This window comes from Geotrypetes seraphini, chromosome 11, assembly GCF_902459505.1.
Source record: "Geotrypetes seraphini chromosome 11, aGeoSer1.1, whole genome shotgun sequence".
NCBI classification, from domain to species: domain Eukaryota; kingdom Metazoa; phylum Chordata; class Amphibia; order Gymnophiona; family Dermophiidae; genus Geotrypetes; species Geotrypetes seraphini.
In genome coordinates, this window is record NC_047094.1 from 86,662,711 (window position 1) to 86,677,392 (window position 14,682).

The 14,682-nt window shown below is 42.0% G+C and overlaps 1 protein-coding gene across 1 annotated transcript in view; it reads right to left on the reverse strand.

The window, feature by feature from the left end:
* Positions 1-3,819: 3,819 nt before the first annotated feature.
* COL20A1 (collagen type XX alpha 1 chain) overlaps positions 3,820-14,682 on the reverse strand; it is a 182,464-nt gene continuing 171,601 nt past the window's right edge. Inside the window, exons 33-36 of the mRNA XM_033914324.1 lie at positions 9,470-9,536; positions 8,588-8,776; positions 8,366-8,443; positions 3,820-4,139 (exon numbers count right to left, since the gene is read on the reverse strand). Of these exons, the coding sequence (XP_033770215.1) occupies positions 4,111-4,139; positions 8,366-8,443; positions 8,588-8,776; positions 9,470-9,536 (363 nt within the window). The 3' untranslated portion in view covers positions 3,820-4,110. The remainder of the gene's footprint in view (positions 4,140-8,365; positions 8,444-8,587; positions 8,777-9,469; positions 9,537-14,682) is intronic.

Below are 14,682 nucleotides of genomic sequence, written 5' to 3' on the forward strand. Positions count from 1 at the left end.
TTGTGCCCTGTAGGAATGCTCACAGGTATTGTACCATTGTTTCACCAGGGTAAAAAGAAACTCCATTACATCCAGGACTGCAGGAAGAGGAGGCCTGTATTAGTCAGTCTAAATAAATTATTATGCACAGGCTCAGATCTAGAAACAGAATTCACAAGACTCAGCAGTCATCTTCCCCCATAGTCTAGTACTGTCAGGACACTTTGGCTATTATATACAAAACAGGAGGATATAAAAATCTCTCAGTCATCATGTGAACAAATCATATTAAAGATCAAACCTGTAACAATATTCCAGATCTCACTAAAAAAAAAACCTCTGGAGCCACATCAGCATTCGCCTTGTGTACTTAGGTGTTATGAACTGGTTTCTGTGCCTTCATGTTAATAAGTTTTATCTGAATATGTAACACAAGGCATATGTATTTGGGGGTGTGGGGGAGAAGCGGGCATAAAAACAAGCAGCTCTTGCATAAACATAAAGTACAAAACTGACAAGATACCTGGTTTGATATGAGCATGCTAAATTACAACTTAAATATACAGTAAACCCCCACGAATTCACGGTTCACAAATCGTGGACTCAGTAATTTGCGGTATTTTCCAACCACCTCTTCCTGGTACACTAAAGTCATGGTTACATCAATCAGGAGCTACTTTGACACACTATCTGGTGTATCAAAGCAGCTCCTGATTGGTGTAACCATGACTTTAGTACCAGGAAGAGGCAGTCGAAAAATGTGCCCGGCTTCATAAGTATAATTTAAGCACCCACCGGCACACCAGCTGCCCTCTCCTGCCTTCGATCAGCTGAAAAACCATTTTTGCGGTTTTTCAAAATTTGCAGGTGTTCCTGGAACGGAACCCCCACGAATTTTGGGGTAGTTCTGAGAACAGGACATGGGGGAATGAAATATATTACTGAACTTTCCACAGCACAGGGATCCTCTACAACCCTCTACAATTGATAATAGATTTGATTTAGAACTAATGCAGTTTTACTGCTTTACAGTACGGTAGTCTCACTTTTGCAAAATTTGTGCTGAAAAAACAATTGGTTGGAAGCAAACCTGTTTCAGATGACCAAATGCACTCGAGCAGGAGATCACAGTCTAAGACTCAAAGTTACAACAGGAAACATTTCTTCAACGCTAGGGTGATGAATGCATGATGGCCTCAAGTATTGGAGACAAAAAAAGCCCCAGAATCCAAGTGAGACAGATAAACATAAAGGATCCTTTTGCCACAGAAGTGAGAGGAAAGCCAGGAATCAACTGTACCCTCTGACACTGCACCAGCACCAAAATGACACTCAGTAGATGCAATGGGCCTTATAGGGAAAATGTAAGATGAAAGGTATGATTGGACAGTGGTTGTATGCAGAAGCACTTGTTGGTGTTAGTAATAATAAGGTTCAATGCAGTCAGCTTGCTTATATGGTAGTGCATTGTGCCAATGCTGTATATATTGTAATACTCCTACAGTCCTGGGATTCATAGAGGGGCATTTTCGATAAGACATCTAAGTCCAGCGTTGGACGTTTTTAAAAAAACATCCAAAAACTGGGTGGAATAAATTTCCATTTTCAAACCCCCAAGGTGTCTAGCTTTATTTTTTTTCAAAAATGGCCCAATTAGACATTTTGTTCAACTAGATGTCTATCTTCTTTTTTTTTTTAAATGGTCCAGTTGGCCATCTAATTTTTTTTTTGCCATTATTGAATAAAAAGATTCATCCAAATTAGAAACATCCAAAAGAACAAATGTAAGAGGGGCCAGCATTTTTAATGGATTGGCCAAACAGACATGCCAGCAGAGCAGTGAAGGCACCCTCGGGGGCACTGCTGTGATCTTCATATTAAGGGTGCCAGGTACATATCTCATCATAACCCCTGTAGATTATACAGTGAGCACTACAAAATTCCCCTAAAACTTACTGACTTACCATCTCATTAGCCCTTAAGCCCGCAGGTGCCACCTATATGATGGTAGGCTCACTAGTTCCATCACAAGTGTACGAGTTAGAGTGGCATATGGGCCTGGGTCCCTTTCTCTGCAGCCCACTGTACTGCCCACCAGGCTACTCCAGAGACCTGCTTGCAGCTTTGCTAGGACTGGCCACAGTATCTGCAGCTGTCATAGAGACAGATATGTACAGATATTTGGGGGGGTGGGAGGGAGGGGTGATTGACCAATGGGGAAACATATAGGGACCATATTTTCAGCCCTCTAGTGGTCAACTGGTCAGTTTGAGTACTTTTGTGGCCCTTTTTAAAAATTAAAAAAAAAAAAACAGGTCTAGCCCAAAACATTCAAACTGTGTCCTAGACATTTTGTAAAATTATTAGCGCTGTAAAATGTCCAAGTGGTAAACCTACCCTAATCTGGCTCAAAGCACACCTCTAACATGCCCCCTTATGATTTAGATATACTGGAGACAAAATGACCAGAAAAACATCAAAAAAGTAAGTTCTGACAATACCCGCTTGGATGTCTTGACTAGTAAGACGTCCAAGTGTCAGTTTATGCTGTCTTTTGGACATCTGTCTTTTTTGATAATGAGCCTCATAGCCACACAGATGAGTCCTGTGTGTTTGACTAGAAAATGTTCATCTTTCAACTTCAAAAACTGCTTAGCTCTGAAGCTACTAGCAATTAACAGGTAATCAGCACAGCTCAGGATGGCTACTGGGTTCCCAGGCTTTCCGAACAGCAATCCTGAAAAACAGCCATCCTAACATTAGGCCCAGAACAGGGTTAAGTAAATTATATTGCAAAATGTACACCAGCCCTCAGTTTTACACTGCACCTGATGAAACATGAATATGGTACACCAGAAATTCTGGTAAAACTTTTCCTTCCTGCTCCTCTGCCTTTCCCATGACCTGTTCTCTTAATCTGAGGAGCACAGCATGGTCGATTCACCAGTTCCTTTGTTCGATTCATGTTCTGAATTCTAAGCTATGAGTCACTCTTGTAAAGCAGTATTATAAATTACCCTGTGGGAAATCACAAACTGTGCTTGTGATGTCGTGAACTTATACTAATTGGAAAACTGAACATGCTCTTCCATGATCCCATACTTTTTTTTTTGTAATGCACCTCTAAGAAACAGATACCTTTGATCATAGCTGTTTCTTCTCAAACAGAAGAGCAGATAGCTCTAGACACTGAGAGAAAAGAACTTTAGGAATACATTTTCTTTTCCTAGGGAAAGCAACACACATTCCGGTTCCTTGGCTTGTTTTCCCCCTCCGTGCATCTGCACCCCACAATCTCCTGCTGCCCTTGTTTTTTCTAGTCACAGACCTCCCTCTCATGTTCATACATACATGCATTATTCAACTTCAGAAACATGCTACATGGGCCAGCAAACTTTCACAATCACTTGTTTTCCAATATATACACAATTATATCATGGGATGAGGTACATCTTTTCGGGTTCAGCAATGTAAGACTGAGACATTCTATGTAATGCAGGTACCACCCTAATTACAAATTTATTAAGCTACTATGCAAGTATTATGTTGCTTAAACTAGAGGCACATGGGTCAGTGGTTAGAGACTCCATTACATGGCGGGTATTTTTAGGGCAGAAGTGTCATCAACAAATCAGCGTAAAAAAAACCTCATGGATGTCAAGAAGCAAATGGAAGAGCTGAACAGCTCAGTGTAGACAAGCCAAAGATGGCACAATGAGGTGGATATATGCCCACAGTTGCAGGATGCAGCCAATACTAGTCTTCAGCCTCGGGCATGGCCTACTGTAGATACTCCTAATTTCCAATGTTTGACATGTTTTGCAGCCACAGCAGGGAGCATGAAGTAGCTCAAATAGAAATCACATCCAGCTCTGTCCTAGGAACCAAAAGCCAAATATAGCTGGATTATATATTGACCTGTTTATTTAGCTGATTCAGTTCAGGAGTCATACTGTAAATGGAACAAAGCACAGAAAGGAAATTTGTATTCTTAGATATAAGGAAGGCATTTGACGATTTCAGCCAAACACTGACAACACACCATTGATACAATTTAACAGTCTCTCGGGGACAGGCCTTTGTGTAGAGGCACCAGGATTTCACTTCAGATGTTCTCTATCTAAGCAGCAATCATGGGATGAAATCAAAGTCTGAAGTACCTGGAGATAGAAATTTAGATATATTATACAGGAATCGAGAGACAATGAAATTCAGGTGACAGGAACGAGGACATCTTCCTACTCTCTTTGTTACAGACAAAGAGAGCAGGGAGAAGCCTAGGGCAGTTGAGCCAGGAAATCCTTCAATAATGGAAGCTTTACACACTTCCTGTTCTGGCTCTTCGGCAGCCTGAGGTGTCACAGCCCCTTGGAAGACCAGGCGCCCCAGGCTGACCTGAAAGACCAGGGACCTAGACTGCCTAAAACCTCTTCTCCTGAGGGACTTGAAAATGTAAAGAAGAGTGAAGAGGAGGCAACACAATATTTCCTCCGTGGGATTAACTATTTAATAATACTACCCCCTAAGAGGGAAGTTCTATAGCAGGTTACATAGAATGATAGAAAACAGTGGCAGATAAAGACCATATAGCCTTCCTCTACTCTAGATTTGCACATACCTGCCATGTAGGTTAGGCTCCATGAAATATGTGGATACTAAGCAGCTTATGTCAATTACCACAGAAAGCCCAAAACAAACAACTGGGAAAAGTTATACACAAGGGATTGTTCCAAGCAATGATAACCACAAAAAACAAACGGGAACAAGCCTAAAGAAGTTTTTAATACCTTTTATAACCTAGATGGTGCTCAGAATCCACGGATGGAATAGGAAAAAACTCAAGGTGGGGAGCGAACCCCTAAAGAGATTTTTTCATAGAATCTATCATTGCACCAACTAATGTGTTAGAAAGGTGATTAAAAGTGCTTCATGCTGTTTTGTATGTCCATAAAGTGAATAAATATTCAATAATTCAAAGGAATTTTTCTCAAAAAGTGCAAACAAACTTAACTTGAAAGTCCATACAGTGATGATCCGACAGGGTTTTGACGCGTTTCGCCAGAGTGGCTTCTTCAGAGAACCCGCTGTGCTGTGTGCAACTCAAAATTAAATGCTTCCTAAACAGACAAAAAGAAGGTGTAACTATGTAAAATTCACAAGGAAAGGAGTATATAAACTTACTGTCGACGCTGTCGGCTGGATACCTGGTTCAAAGGAAAAAGTCTTTCATTTCCTGTAACTTCAGTGCTCAGCTGAGCGTCCTGTACTTATGAAATACCAAACTGTTGCAGGCTTTAGAATCAGGCACTATTACTGACAGAGAATATCATTTTTTGCATCAAAATCATCCAGTCATTCCTGTCATTTATTTTGTCCCTAAAATTCATAAAAACTTCACTCTTCCCCCTGGGCGTCCCATTGTTTCAGGGATAGGTTCTCTGTTGGAGCCATTGTCAGATTTCTTGGATTTCCACCTCAAACAACAGGTCACCCTTGCTCGGTCTTACATTAAGGACACCACTTCTATGCTTATCTGGCTACAAGAGTCCCATTCAGTTCCTCAGGGGGCTCTTCTAGTTACTTTAGACATTGCGGCCTTATATACCAATATACCCCAGACAAGTGCTATTGAGGTCGTACGGAGACATCTTAACACTCTCAATTTACCAGTAGCGAGAGTGGAGTTTTTGGTAGCTATTGCCAGCATAGCTTTGCAAAAAAATTACTTCATGTTTGATACACAATATTTTTTTGCAGATTCAAGGCACCACCATGGGGGCCACCATGGCCCCTACGTTGGCATGCCTATATGTTACTGATTTTGAAGAGACCCACATTTACACTTCTACCTATTTTTCAGACATCTATGTTTGGAAACGCTACAGAGATGATATTTTTCTGGTGTGGACAAACACGTCAGAGACTTTTGTTCAATTTCTGCAGTGGTTAAACACCTGTAACTCACATTTACAATTCACTTCCTCAATGTCCCACACGCAAATTGCATTTCTTGACATCCAGATCACGCTGTGCCAGGGGCATTTTGAAACCACGATACACCGCAAACAGACCGACAGAAATAATTTACTGCATTATGACAGTTATCATTTAAGGGATAATTTACCTATGGGCCAGTTTCTGAGGCTCAGACGTTTATGCAGTAATAAAGAAGAGTGCAAAACCCGCTCTGTGGACATGTGGCAATGCTTCATTGACAGAGGGTATCCGAGGGGTGTCATCAAAAAGGCCTATAAAAGGGCCCTATATGCCCATCGTGCTTACCTGTTACAACAATCTTCCAATGTTGCGGAACCCCGTATGGTGTGTACTCTTCCGTATTCTTACAAAGCATTCGGTATCAAAAAGATTATTAAATCTCACTGGCACCTCTTACAGGCACATCCAGAACTTTCTCAACCTCCTCTGTTTGCGTTTTCCTGAGGCAAAAACTTACGTGATCACATCACCACCTCTCAATTTGTCAGTGAACATTTTTACACTCCTGAACATCTTAAGGGGCATTTCAAATGTGGCCACTGCACTGTCTGCTCCTATGCCCTTGAAACCACATGCATTAACCACCCCACTTTACCTAAATTTCACAACCTTCAACACCACACGGATTGTGACACTCAGGGGGTGGTATACATGATATCTGCCCATGTAAGATATTATACATTGGTCATACCATCCGTAGTATCAAGGTACGCATAACTGAGCATCTGAGCAAGATCAGGAGGGGCGATTTAGCTGCCCCCCCTAGTGCAGCATTGGCATTCAACATCTCACCAACTACATGATCTCCAGTTTACAGTCCTGGAAGTGGCCCATCTTAAGAGAGGAGGTAACGTTCAAGCCTGGCTGTGGAAACAAGAACAGAGATGGATATATCATTGGAGCACAGTGACCCCTATTGGACTGAATCAAGAAGTTCAATGGTGGGCGTTCCTTCACCGGTGATGGACAGTTTGGTATTTCATAAGTACAGGGTGCTCAGCTGAGCACTGACGTCACAGGAAATGAAAGACTTTTTCCTTTGAACCAGGTATCCAGCCGACAGCATTGAGAGTAAGTTTATATACTCCTTTCCTTGTGAATTTTACATAGTTACACCTTCTTTTTGTCTGTTTAGGAAGCATTTAATTTTGAGTTGCACACAGCACAGCGGGTTCTCTGAAGAAGCCACTCTGGCGAAACGTGTCAGAACCCTGCCGGATCATCGCTGTATGGACTTTCAAGTTAAGTTTGTTTGCACTTTTTGAGAAAAATTCCTTTGAATTATTGAATATTTATTCACTTTATGGACATACAAAACAGCATGAAGCACTTTTAATCACCTTTCTAACACATTAGTTGGTGCAATGATAGATTCTATGAAAAAATCTCTTTAGGGGTTCGCTCCCCACCTTGAGTTTTTTTCTATTCCATCCGTGGATTCTGAGCACCATCTAGGTTATAAAAGGTATTAAAAACTTATTTAGGCTTGTTCCCGTTTGTTTTTTGTAATTACCACAGAAAGACCATGTACATACTTTCTAAGGGGTTTCTATAAGGAGGTATCTGCACCCTATTCTTTTGGTAATTACCCTATAGAATATTATGTGCATAAATTTACACCTGCTATTTAGTATGCATAAGTTTATTTAATAAAGTATGCAAATTAATAGTAACCCACCCCTATCCAGCTCAAGGAACACCTTCTGTCTGTTTCAATAAACTTTTGTGCACAGAAGCTTGTTTTGTGATGTTCTGTGTTTTGATGTACAGCACTGCAAGTCTAGAAGCGCTCTAGAAATGATTATTAGTAGTAGAAGCTTTATATGCATAAGTTTACATGCATATAATGATGGCAGTTTCTAGAAGGCTATTTCTGCATGTACAACACTGTTTTACCCATGGAGATGCTTTTTTTTTTTTCATCTAGCAGCCCACGCACAGATTGACCTTCGGCATGTGTCTTCACACAGGTTTTAGTTTGTCTTGCAGTTTCATTTGATCCCCTTTCAACCTAGGACCGTGTTGGGTCCCTTGGTTTGCTTTCAAGGTGTTGCTTTTAACCACATTCAATTTATTGGCATAAATAAACTTTGCCTGTATCATTGTACATGTGTCTGCAGTTCTCCTTGTTTTGTTTTATATATTCAGATAGAAACAGGAAGGGACTTCAATTATCTTGGCATGTGCAATTCATCACACTGTCACATATGATTACTAATGTATTTGTTATGAATAAGATTCCAAATTTTACAGCGAATTCTGGCTTAAAACCGGATCTCTCTCTTCCCCATTATCCTCAGGTCAATATAATACAATTAACACTTTCTTCAGTCTTCTGTAAGAGAGAGAATTGTGAACTGCTTCTTCCAGCCAAAGTCTCTTAACGTACCAGCTTGTCCTTTGGGTCCCCAAGGGCCTTGGCTGCTTGGTCCAGGGCTGCCTTTCTCCCTCTTTGTTCCTGGTCTTCCTATTTAGCAAGACAACAGGAGAAGCATTTATCAGCAGGATCTTAAAAACCTAAGAAGCCATCTGTGCCTTCAGGAGATCCTCCATATTCTTCTCTATGAGTAACATACAGAAGATCAATGAATAAGAATGGTAGTTGCGGTACCTCTTTCTCCAGGATACCCATTCCTGCTTGGCTCACTAGGGGCCCCATCTTGTCCTGTATCTCCCCTTGTACCAGAGAAACCAGGCTGGCTTGGGATTCTAGGTTCTCCTGGCATCAGCTTTTCATCCATCACAGGAACTAGTGGCTTTCCATGCATGTCCACAAACATGTTCAGTTTCAAAAGATGAGCTGAAGCAAAAAAAAAAAAAATAAAATGGCAATATACTGAAAAGTGTGCCAGCAGCACATTGACTTTCTACTGGATTGAGTAGGGAAATAGCTCAAATCATAGCATGAGAGGCCATAAAATGGAAAGACTAAATTTGGTGCCTCCAAGTCATTTCAGACAGGTCTGATCAAGACTAGGTGCGAGAAAGGGTTAAATAATGATGACAAAGGGAGATAGCAAGGATGGAAAATTTACCCTGGACAGGATTCTCAGAAGCCATCCTTGTTTGCTGTCATGTTTTCTCCTTACTGTAGTGTATAGAATTTCAAGAGGCCTATGGACTTTCACGCAAGCTGTAATACTTTCTGCTGGTCCCATTTAGGAATAATCTGACCATGAGATTACAGACCCATGAAAAAATGATCCATATTGTTATCATGAATTCTCAGATATAACCCCATCTTGGATCATTTTTAGCATAGGCCAATAAAATGTATCAGAGCTGCAGCTCATTTATTTAACAATCTCAAAAACTACAGTGAAAATTCACCAGTACATAAAAATATAAAATAAACTCTAATAAAATGGTGGGGGAAGGAGGGAAACCTTAAGTCCCAACCATTTTTCTTCCTTTAATATACCCTTGGACCTGCCTCCTCTCCCTCCCTCAGGGGCAAACACACAGAGGAAACTATGCAAAAAAAAAAACTTACCCTGAATTAACTTCTCACAGGCCTCACTGACCATCTGGTATATTGTGGTAGCAGACTGGGTTTCACCCTACAATGGGTAGAGATTGTGTGAGCACCTACTTGGAGACACTGGGTCCTGCTCTGAACCTCTCTTTATGTGTGTACAGGGACTATGTGGAGGGTTAAGGCATCTTCCAAGCACCAAGATAAAGGGGATGGGATTTGATATATTGCTTTTCAGTGTGGCAACAATCAAAGTGGTTTATATATTTTAGACAGGTGAAGTGTTACCATATATATTTGAATATAAACTGATCCAAAAAAGGAGGAAAAAGGTTGGCTCAAATATAAACAGATTAGAAATTTGGGTGATCCTGGTAAGAAAGACTAAACTTCCTTGCCATAAGTTTTTAACACAATTTTTTTTAACTTTAAATATTTTTATTAGCACAAAACCATAAAACATTTACAATAACAGCAGTTTAAACAATATGGGGCTCATAATCAAAAGTTTAAACTGTCTAAAAACCAGCCTAAGTCGGCACTTGGATGTCCTAATAGCAGGGATGTTCAAGTGCTGATAATCAAAAACAACTTTCTGGACGTACAATAGCACTTCTAAGCTGCTGTACATCCAGAGAGCAAAGGGGTGTGTTGGGAGGTGTGTTTTGGGTGGGAATCGGGCGGGCTTCAATCTGGATGCACTCCAGCCATAATCAAAACTTTCCTAGAGGGAACTTGAACGCCGGCAGTTAGACCTGTTTGAGTTGCATCTAAGTTCCACAATGGTGCCTAAACTGACAAGAAGATCACTGGAGGATTTAAAGCATGACCACCCCCCTTACTCCCTCAGTGGTCACGACCCCCTCCTACCCTTAGGTTTCCCATCAGCTGATTGCAGCAAAAGGAATCCCCATCAGCTGAGCCAGTTTTGGGGGGGGATTCCTGGCAGCTCAGCTGATGGGGATTCCCCCTGCCAGGATCAGTTGAGCCACGAAGCCCTACACCCCTTCCCCTGACATTCCCCTAATATCCCATTTCCCTGATACCCCCCACTTCCCTCCTCCCATCCCAATATTCCCCTGATATCCCATTCCTCCTCCATATCTCCGCCTCCCCCTACATCCCCCCAACATTCCTGAGCCCCCCTCCCACATCCCCAGAAATCCCCTGTACCTTTGGAAGAACAAACAGCAGGAGGAAAGCTCACTCCTTCCTGCCTAAAGGACCACTTGTGCTACAATGACCGGGGCTTCCCCCAAGATGCAGTGGGAGGGGCTGAAGGCCTTGATGGGCTCAAAATAGCGATTTTGAGCCAATTAGGGCCTTCGGCCCCTCCCACTGCATCTTGGGGGAAGCCCCAGTCATTGCAGAGCCTTTGGCCCTTCTTAATGCATCTTGGGATGCAGTGGGAGGGTCCAAAGACCCTAATTGCCTCAAAATCGCAATTTTGAGTCAATCAAGGCCTTTTGCCCCTCCCACTGCATCTTGGGAAAAGCTCCAGTCATTGCACCACAAGTGGCCCGGTAGGTAGGAGGGAGTGAGCTTCCTCCTGCCACTTGCTCTTCCAAAGGTACAGAGGGTTCTGGGGATGTGGGAGGGTGGCCCAGGAATGTTGGGGGAATGTGGAGGGGGGGACGGAGATATTGGGGGAAGTACGAGATATCAGGGGGATGTTGGGAAGTGAGGAGGGATGTGGGGGATATCAGGGGAATGTGGGAAAGTCAGGGAGATGTCGGGAAGGGGTGTAGGGCTCTGTGGCTCAGCTGATCCTGACAGGGGGAATCCCCATCACATGAGCCGCCAGGAATCCCCTGAAACTAGCTCAGCTGATGGGGATTCCTTCTCCCGTGATCAGATAAGGTAGTTGGTGGGTACATCTACAAAAGTTGCTTTTGTACGTTTTTCATGTGGACGTTTTTATTTTTGAAAATTGGCAAAAAAGGTAGTTGTCCCAAGGACCAAAACTTATACCTTGCTCATTTTCAAAAATAAAAAAAGATAGGCATTTGGAACCTTTGAAAATGGATATTTTTCCTGCTGGGTTTGTGGACATTTTGCACAAAACGTCCAACCTCAGAGACTTAGGCACATTTTTGATTATGCTCCTCTTTTTGTTTAGATAAACAATCCCTCCCACCATAATCCCCCTGTTCTTTACCCCCTATTTTGTCCTAATGAATAACTCTAACCACCACCTTAGATACTCAATTTCAGAATCGTTTATAGACCTCAGCGGTGCAGTTGTGTGTCAAGTTTTATACATAGATCAAGTAGCACCAAAATCTTCATCTGTCTGTCTTATATTTTATATTATTGGTTTATATTTATCAGTATTCAAATACTCATCTCTTTACAGAAGCATAGCAGGGGATTTTCGTCTGACATAGACTATGTTTCGCCCATAGGGACTTTATCAAGGTATTTCCCCTATCGATAAAAAGAGATAATCAATAAATAGTATTCAACAAAGATTTTTACGACTATCCTACAGAAGCATACACTTAAATTCTACTAGGTTAGTCCTATTTAGTACTTTAGTACAGTTTAGCATATAATTTATTTGCAATTACCTAAGTTATGCCGATTCCATGAATGCCATACAGTCAGTCAGTAAACATGGCCACGGCTTTTTTTTAGAGAAAATTATACATCGTGACCTCATCAATACGTATCCATTCAGGTCAGAGGTGACGGCGAGGAGCTGATAGTTAGTTTAACAATTTATTATTTAGATTAGTGTCATCCATTCCACCTCAGCATTGAGACCCCATGGTTTAACCGTATTTAACAAAAAAATCAATTTTTGCTCTTTAAAATTTAAGCGTTCTACAAAATTACCACCCTCCCACCCTACTCTAATATAGTCTATAATCCTCCATTGTAAGTCTGAGATTTTATGTTTACCAGCGCTGAACCAGCGGGGCTTCAAGACTACCGGTATTAATTTTAGATTTATGTTCAGTGAGCCTAACATTAATTTTCCTACTTGTTCTACCTACATAAACCAAATCGCAAGGACATTGGATAATATAAACTACTTGACTGCTCATACCTGAAGTATCCATCATAGATTTAAAGATCTTCTTTGTACCTGAATGATAGCTTGCTGACACCATTGGCATTGCCCACAGGACTTGTGGGTATAATTCTGATCATCATCTACTGGTTCCACCACTTTCTCAAATTTCTGCAGAGATAAAATCTCTCCAATAGTCCATCCTCTTTTATAGGACACAATCGGATATTGTTGAAAACATGGATTTAACAGCAGTACTGACCAGTGATGTTTTATACTTTGAAACAGTTTACTACTTAAATCAGTATAGGGAAGTACACAGATTAGGTTTTAAGAACATAAGAAATGCCTCTGCTGGGTCAGACCCGAGGTCCATCATGCCCAGCAGTCCGCTCATGCGGTGGCCCAACAGGTCCAGGACCTGTGTAGTAATCTTCTATCTATACCCCTCTATCCCCATTTCCAGTAGGAATTTATCCAATCCTTTCTTGAACCCCAGTACCGTACTCTGCCCTATTACATCCTCTGGAAGCGCATTCCAGGTGTCCACCACATGTTAGGTAAAGAAGAACTTCCTAGCATTTGTTTTGAATTTGTCTCCTATCAGCTTTTCCGAATGCCCTCTTGTTCTTTTGTTATTAGAAAGTTTGAAGAATCTGTCCCTCTTTACTCTCTCTATGCCCTTCATGATCTTATAAGTCTCTATCATATCTCCTCTAAGTCTCCTCTTCTCCAGGGAAAAGAGACCCAGCTTCTCCAATCTCTCAGAATATGACAGGTTTTCCATACCTTTTATCAGACATGTCGCTCTCCTCTGAACCCTCTCGACTAACGCCATATCCTTCTTAAGGTACGGCGACCAATATTGGACGCAGTACTCAAAATGCGGGCGCACCATCGCCCAATACAACGGCAGGATAACTTCTTTTGTTCTGGCTGTAATACCCTTTTTGATTATACCAAGCATTCTATTCGCTCTCTTAGCGGCCGCTGCACACTGTGCCGACGGCTTCATTGTCATGTCCACCATTACCCCCAAGTCCTTTTCCTGGGTACTCTTATTCAATAACATCCCTCCCATTGTATAGTTGTACCTCGAGTTTCTGCTCCCCACATGTAATACTTTACATTTCTCAATGTTGAACTTCATCTGCCATTTCGCCGTCCATTCTTCTAGTTTGTTCAAGTCCCTTTGCAATTCTTCGCAGTCCTCTGTAGTCCGAGCTCCATTAAATAGTTTGGTGTCGTCCGCAAATTTTATTATCGCGCACTTCGTCCCTGTTTCTAGATCATTTATGAAGATATTAAAAGCAGCGGCCCGAGCACCGAGCCCTGCGGGACACCACTCGTGACCCTCCTCCAGTCGGAGTAGTGACCCTTCACTCCTACCCTTTGTTTTCTACCCTCCAACCAGTTTCTGATCCATCTATGTACGTCTCCTTCCACCCCATGGTTCTTCAGTTTCCGGAGTAGACGTTCATGGGGCACCTTGTCAAAGGCTTTTTGGAAATCTAGATATATGATGTCTATGGGGTCTCCTTTGTCCATCCGTTTGTTGATTCCTTCGAAGAAGTGCAATAAGTTTGTTAGGCACGATCTTCCCTTGCAGAAACCATGCTGGCTGGTTATCAGAAGTTCATGTTTTTCAAAATGTTGATCGATGTTTTCTTTTATCAGTGCTTCTACCATTTTCCCCGGAACCGAAGTCAGGCTCACCGGCCTGTAGTTTCCCGGGTCACCTCTTTATCCCTTTTTAAAGATGGGCGTAACTTTGGCTATCTTCCAATCTTCCGGGATCTCGCCTGTTTTCAGGGATAAGTTGCATATTTGCTGCAGTAGTTCCGCTATCTCCTCCTTTAATTCCTTCAGAACCCTAGGATGTATGCCATCCGAACCCGGGGATTTGTCAGTTTTTAGTTTTTCTATCTGCCTACGAACGTCCTCAAGGCTCACTTCTATGGATGTTAATTTTCTGCCTGACTTCCGTTGAAGAATTGCTCAGGTTCCGGTATGTTGGACGTGTTTTCGTTTGTAAATACAGACGAGAAGAACATGTTAAGCCTTTCTGCCACTACCTTCTCCTCCTTCACCACTCCCTTCCTGTCTCCGTCGTCCAGCGGTCCCACTTCCTCTCTAGCTGGCTGCTTCCCTTTAACATATCTGAAGAATGGTTTGAAATTTCTTGCTTCCCTGGCTAGCCTCTCTTCATACTCTC